Source organism: Parasteatoda tepidariorum, chromosome 9 (assembly GCF_982258835.1).
Source record: "Parasteatoda tepidariorum strain Cologne lab strain chromosome 9, Ptep-v5.0, whole genome shotgun sequence".
Lineage (NCBI taxonomy): Eukaryota > Metazoa > Arthropoda > Arachnida > Araneae > Theridiidae > Parasteatoda > Parasteatoda tepidariorum.
In genome coordinates this window covers 89218280-89225929 of record NC_141763.1, presented here as the reverse complement: position 1 = coordinate 89225929, position 7650 = coordinate 89218280, and the positions used below count along the sequence as shown (strand labels likewise).

Sequence of the window (7650 nt, the reverse complement as noted above, 5' to 3'; positions counted from 1 at the left end):
CGTCTATTTCTGTGAAAGATATTGGATTATGGCCTAACAAAATTGACGACAATACAAGAGTATTTCTGGTACGTCAAGGTCCCTTTGCAATTCAAAATTTGGACGCCGACTTCAGCGAAGGAGTAAAACGTCCTAATAATACAATCAAAGCCAAAGGTGAGACAAGAAAACTGAGTCAGGACTGGTTTTTTCAAATTTTGCCTAATGGCGAAAAGCTCTTAAGATCGTGGATGGTATATTCACCATCGAAGAAAAGTATTTATTGTTTCTGCTGCAAACTGTTTGATAATCTTTTTTCAAGAAATGGTGGAAACTTAATCCCAAAATTAGTCAACATGAGGTGAGTCCACTGCACATTCGATCATATTCCAAATGGAAGGAATTAGAAATAAGACTTGGACGTGGCGCAACTATTGACAAACTACAACAACAGAATATTGATAAAGAAATAAAAAAAATGGAAGGAAATTCTAACAAGAATACTTGATATAATTAGATTCTTAGCAAAACAAAATTTGGCGTTTCGAGGACATCGTGAAAGTGTTCATCAGGAAAGCATCGATTCAATGGAAAATAGAGGAAATTTTCTTGAGCTTGTTGACTTATTGGCTAAGTACGACCCAGTATTACGAGAACACGTAGTAAAAATTAAGATGGGTAATAAATATAGTATCTCTTATTTGTCGCCGAAGATCCAGAACGAATTCATAGAGCTATTGAGAGGCGCAGTCAGAAAAACAATTATGGATCAAATAAAGCAGGCTAAATACTTTTGTATTATATTTGACAGCACTCCTGACATTTCACACAAAGATCAAACCAGTCAAATTATTAGATATGTAGTTATTGATGGTAGCGAAGTTAAAGTTGTAGAATCGTTTATTGACTTTGTAGAAACTAAAGGAAAAACTGCTGGTGAAATCACAGATATGATTTTAACGAAATTAGAAAATGACGGTTTAGATATAAAAAATTGCAGAGGACAGGCTTACGATAATGCTGCCGTCATGGCAGGAAAGCACAGCGGTGTTCAAACTCGTATTAAAGAAATAAATCCAAATGCAGAATTTGTAGCATGTACAAATCATTCTTTAAACCTGGCATGTTTACACGCAGCTTCTACAGCTATCAATTCCATCACATTTTTTGGAACTATCGAACAGTTGTTTTCGTTGTTTTCTTCTTCCACTCATAGATGGAATGTTTTACTTTCTGTCACTGGTCAAGGTGTTTAACGCAGTGTAGAAACTCGCTGGAGCGCTAGAGCTGCCGCGGTAACTATAGTAAAAAAACATTTTTTTTTAACATTTTAAGCGCTTTGGAAAATTTGACATCTGAAGAAGAAAATAGTAAAACGAGATCAGATGCTGGAGTATTACTCAATTCTATGCAATCTTTTTCTTTTCTATGTTACCTTCATTTATGGGAACCCGTCCTTTTGGAAATTAATGACGCTCAAAAATGCCTGCAAATAAAAGGGTCAAATGTCCACCAATGGCATATAAAACTAAATTCTTTGTAAACACATTTCATGGAACAAAGAGATACGCTAGTACAAAACGCTGTTATAGCAACCAAAATAATTTGTGAAGAGTTGGAGATATCGACTGAGCGTCGAGTTAGAAGGAGAAAAAATATGAGTGGGGAAAATTCGCGAGGCGTGGGGCTATCCTTAGAAGACGAAGTACGAAGAGAAATATTTTCATCTATGGACAGAATTATAAAGGAAATAAAAGAACGCTTCGATCAGTTGCATGGTCTTGTAAGAAAATATTCGTGTATAATACCGTGTAACCTACTAAATGAAGAATTTGAATGTCAAATGACTTGATTGACATTGATAAAGAACAGTTCCATATTGAAAGAAAAAGGATCCAGGTTTTTATGGCTGTACCTACACTAAAAGGAGAGGCAAAACATTGGAAAAACGGGGAGAAGGGCCCTCTTGATCTGCTAAAATTTATTCAGCAGTATAGGTTGGAAAATTCTGTTCCCAACATTGTAATTTTGTTAAGAATTTTTTTAACAATTTCAATCAGTGTCGCTAGTTGCGAAAGAAGCTTCTCAAAATTAAAGTTGAAAAAAAATTATCTTCGTTCTACAATGAGTCAATTAAGACTACAAAATCTTGCAATATTGTCAATAGAACAAGAAATTACAAATAATATAAATTTTGAAAGCATTATACACGATTTTTCTAGTATGAAAGCTAGAAGAGCAGATATTATATAAATATGTTTACGAGTGCATACAAATATGTCTAAAAAAATTTACTCTGTGTATTAATTAATATTGATTAAATAACTTAATAATTTATTTATGTGTATTAATTTATAAAAACCACTATTTGATTGACTTATAATAGAAAGGGCGGCAAACTGGAGATCGCCCCGGGCTGCAAAAGTTCTAGGTACGCCACTGAATGCTACATATTTATGAATATTATTAACATTTTGTTTTAAAAGTTTTTCGAATTAAGTAAATAGTATTTTTTTTATTCATGATATTTTATAGAGGTATGATTTTTTCCTAAAAATGTAAGTTATTTACTGTTTTTTTAATGTTATTTGTTTCTACAATAAAAAATAAAAAAAGTACTTCCAACAATTTTTTCAATATTGCCTAATATGTAATATTTTAAAAGAATTTTGTCATTTTGATAAAATTTCAGACGCGAGGAGTAATATAAAAAAAAACATAAAAAATTGAAAAATTTAAATTTTTTAATTTCTTAAATTTTGAAATATTTTTTTGAAATTTTGTATAAAAGTTGTTTTTAGCAATATAAATGTATCCTGAAAATTTCAAGCAAATCCCTTGATAATTTCAACAAAAAATTTGAAAGCCCTTTGTCGCCTTAAATTTGTAATTATTTTACAATTTTTAAATTTGCGTCCGAGAAACGAATACATGCGCCCGAGAAGCGAAACATGACTGCCGTTTGTCTGATTGTTTTCGTTTCTCTGCAAAGCACACTTTCTACCAAGATTTCTGTTTCCCCCTGCAGAAGCTTTTTACATATTGACATACGCCTGCAACGAATAACCTTTCACACAGTTAATTATTTTTTACCATATATCAACGCGAAACATCGAGGCCGGATTTACGCATAAGCTGTAGCTTGGGGCCCCGAGATCTCACTTTTTTTTTTTTTTTTTTTTTAAAGTTTTAGTCAGAGCTGGGGCCTTCTGAAGCCCAAAATACATTTATTTTATTTTTTACATTATCGGACGCTTTTCAAAATCTAATCCGAAATGTTTACAAACATAAAATAATTGTTACTCTTCACTGTTACTCTTTTCTAACCAAAAGAGCAATAAAACGCTCTTTTGACTGACGAAATATCTCCGATTTCGCAACTACCACACACAGAGTTGTCAAATAGCCGCCTCATTTTACACTGGGGGAAAATGTTTTTAGCTTCTTTAAATTGCTTGGGCATTTTTGTCCTTACTTCGGATATCGACAGAAACATCCTTTTTTCTGATTTATAGTCATAAATTGCTTGGAACGAAGAATTTTTTGGGCAGTAAATGGGAGGGTCTGTCTTGAGATTTCTGTTGTGTCACATTGTCGCTAAAGTGGTCCTCGTTCGATTTTAATTTTTTTTACAAAATTTAGATATTTTTTCTAATTTATAATTGAAAGTTTTTTCCCCTTTAATTATCCAAAATGTTTCAACAAGCCCAATTGTTTAATTTACTTAATTATTGTAATTGATTTTTTGTTATTTTTCAAATTAATCGTGCATGAATCCGTGAAGGCCGAATTTTTATATCAAAATATTCGTAGGATATTAAGAAGACATAATTTTTTCACCTTTGGAGGTAAGCAAATGTTTTTATTAAATCAACTTTGGTTGCGGTTAAGTTGGAAGGTTTGCACAGTTTTTTATTTATACATATTTTAACATAATGAATTTTGAAGTTGAAATTATTAATTATCTAATAGCTTATTACATTTTCCCTCTGTTTACATCGATATTTTTCTACTTAAATGAGAAACTTTGTCAAATTAAAAAATATATAAATAATTTTTTAAGATATAAAGAACTGGGTAAAACTTTCTTACTAAAGGGTAATTTGTCTCACTTTCTTTTATAGGATGAGTATTTAAAGAACCAACAAAGCACTAAGTAAAGGTCTAAAAAATGCGATAATTTTGTTTGAAGAAAAATCAAATCTAATAGAATAGTTATTTACTGAGGAAAAGTAAGAAATCTGAAGTAACAATGTTAAAATGAATATTAAGGTAGATCCAGTAATTTGAACTGTATGGAGAGAAATATATCGAATTTATTTATTTAGTTTTTTATTTTATTTTTTAATATTTTGTGATTTTTTTTGTTTATTTATTTAAAAGGTCGGCCACTTTTCAATTCCCTCTTTGACAGGCCTATCTACTAAAATTCTTGATTAAGTCAATTTTGAATGAAATTGAGATAACAGATGTGATTTTATATTAATTTTACTGATAGATAGTGATTTTGCTTGATAGAGCATTGAAATCAAGTGATTATCACTTAAACAAATGTTTAATTATTAAGAAAAAAACATTGTTCAATTGTTTCTATGACCCAATTTTCCCTTTTTTTCCCTAAATATCAAATATTTTTAATTTGTAATATTATATTTCGTACACAACTAATATAAACTAATATTTCTGAATATGAATTTAAATAACTCCACACGTTTTGTTTTGCTATCTCATTTTATATTATCGCATTATCCCAATTTAGTCTCGGTTAATGCCCTCGATATTATATTTTTAAACTCCTCGCAAAGATGTAGTAAAAAAGGTATACAAATTAATTGTCGCAAGCAAATTAATGATAAGTAAGAACGAAACAAAAATGATGTTGAATCACTAATGAGACAGGTGGGATGAAAGACATTGAAAACAATTTTAATGAATAGTAAAACTAGAAGGTTTTTCTAAAATTCGGAGATTTATCAGGCTTTTTATTTTTTCTGTCACGAAATTTATCAGGGGCAATTTGTTGGATTTCAATAAGGGTTATGTTTTTTTCATTAATTAAATATTAAACAATAACAGATATTTGTCTTTTAAAACATTTCATTCTGTAATAAAAATAATTATTCTATAATTTCATTATCTAAAACTAATTGCTTTAGTTATAATATAAGGCTTGAGTGTGTTCCATTAATATATTGAATGCTCGTTTTGGTTGGATGCTCAAGATTGTTGCTCCTTCACATCCTAGCCACTGTGCACTATCAAAAGCAGAGCTGATACTTCAAACCTGTTTCACAGACATTTTTTCTCTCTGATATTTAGTAGACTCTTTAATAAATCCTTAAAAATATATGTCTAACATTTGCATAAACAATTATATTTTTTTGCTTGCACGAAAATTTAACAAATGTACTTAAAACAGTTAAAAAGATTGCAAATATAATGAAGAAATATTCTTAACTTAAACATCAATTGAATGCTATCACCTTACGAAATATTATTATTTTATAAACAGTATTAATATATATATTAATGGAGCCCTCACCTGCTCCAGGGTGTAAGGCCTAGAATACACCACTGTACATTTCATAAGATTGAAAAATTTGCTTCTTTTATAAACAGGGATAAGTAGGTATTAAACAGCTCACGGGGTTTATTCATTTTTATCCTTGCAGCGATTAATTTCTTTTCTATTCTCTATATTGTTTTTTTAGTCAGCATGGGCTTATTTTTTACTACTACGTAATTTTTACCTGATTATAATTCATTCTTATCTAATAAATTAGAAAAAAAAAGATAAAGTTATTGATTGAAATCTGTACCAAAATCAGGAATATATAAAAAAAAAACTTTTATTCAAAAAATACACACTTTTAGTGTGAATAAAATATAAGGTATTCATTTCTAATTACTTACTATTTCTAAATTTATAGCATCGAAATATTTATTTAGATATACAGAAGAAAATTAAATGAATTTGATATACTTAGTTTAATTTCATTGTTTTATAAAAATTATTTCTCTGCAATATTAAATTTTAACTCATATTTAAAATAAGTGTAAAAGTCAAAGTGTAAGACAATAGCCTTATTTCCAAGATCGGATTTGACATTTAATGCTAAGGTTCGTTTTTAGTATTTATGTCAAAATAGTTAGTGCGGAAGTAGTAGAACACAAAATTACGTAAGAAAAAAAATACACTATATTTCTCGCAAAAAAAAAATTATGGTAACAAAACCAAAATAATATGGTACTTAAACCATTCATTCGGTAATTGTTCCGTTCGCATTGCAACAGTTTATCACAAATTATGCTTTTAAAAATTATACCTCTTATTACCAATCATTTAATAAAAATGCAAAACTGAAAAATAAAATTAATCGAATTAATGATTATCATGCCATGCTCTAAGAGAGCGGCTCCTAATTATTATTTAGGCTTCATGTTTCTAAGTCTTATAGATTTTGAGCAGCCAAGCAAAATGTAATGTAAAAAGGAAAAAAATTGCGAAAAATCATATAAAATTGCAAATAACATGTATTCAAAATTTCAACAAAATAAAAACTCTGTTAAATATATAATGGCTCTTCCACCAGCATGCCAAATTTTCACTCTTTGCTTAAAATATGCTTATGATGATCTTAAAATGTGCTTCTGTTGTAACTTTTCTCCCTCCCTCAAAAAATATGTGCAATAAAAGAAAGGTTCTACATTATTGTCTCATTACAATCACATTTAACAATCAAGTAATATTATCACATTTTTTAATAATTTAATATTAATACTTAACAATAAAAAATAATGACAGTTTACTTTAGATGTATAGAAATAGAATTGAACTTATAAGGGTCTCATCATTTTCAGCAGCTTAGGGCCCCGTCAAACTTAAATCCGGCCCTGCTTATGCAGTAAGTTTGGTGTCTCGTAAATTGGACAATCCCACAGAAACTGATTGGGAAATTGTGCAGACTACATTCAGATACCTTCGTACTACCGTTGCACATGGCATCGTATATGGCAGTGTAGATGATAGAAGCCTTATGTTGTTAAGTGATGCAGATAATAACAGTTGTGATGAAACTCGGAGATCTCGCACAGGTGTGATATTTTTCTGTGGTGGCGGTACAATTACTTGGAGAAGTAAATTGCAGGAGGCTATATCTAATTCAACAACTGAAGCAGAGTTCATGGCAGCAGCTGATGTTTCACGCTCGAACTAAGCACATCGATCAAAGATACAAGTTTGTCCAAGATGAGTTTTCTAAAGGACAGTTTGAACTAGGCTACGGCAGAAGTGATGAGCAACAAGCGGACATTCTGACGAAGGCACTTCCAGCATCTCAGTTTCATGCTCAAAAGGCATTACTTGGTATCCAATCAGACTTTCTTGCACAGTGAATAAACAAGAAAAGAAAGCTACAAGCATATATCGCAACTCCCGTAATAAAGCTTATTTAAGGTTTCGATGATAAATTTTCCATTTATTTCAAATCACCAATGTTTCAAATTTATTAGGAAATATAATTATTGCTTGATTAATAAAATAAACATTTCAATTAGAAAAATATTTACAAAAATAGTAGTTATGGAAATTTTTCAATGCGAACCAACTAGAGAAAAACAATTAAGATTTAAACAAAATCATGCAGATATCTAATAACATTTTTATTATGT

The 7650-nt window shown here is 30.0% G+C and overlaps 1 protein-coding gene across 1 annotated transcript; it reads left to right on the top strand.

The window, feature by feature from the left end:
* The first annotated feature begins 335 nt into the window (after positions 1–335).
* LOC147804322 (zinc finger MYM-type protein 1-like) lies at positions 336–7196 on the top strand. Its single transcript, XM_087151523.1, has 3 exons — positions 336–340; positions 497–1227; positions 6922–7196. The coding sequence occupies exons 1-3, from the start codon at positions 336–338 to the stop codon at positions 7194–7196; spliced, it is 1011 nt and encodes a 336-aa protein (XP_087007649.1).
* The last annotated feature ends 454 nt before the right edge of the window (positions 7197–7650 follow it).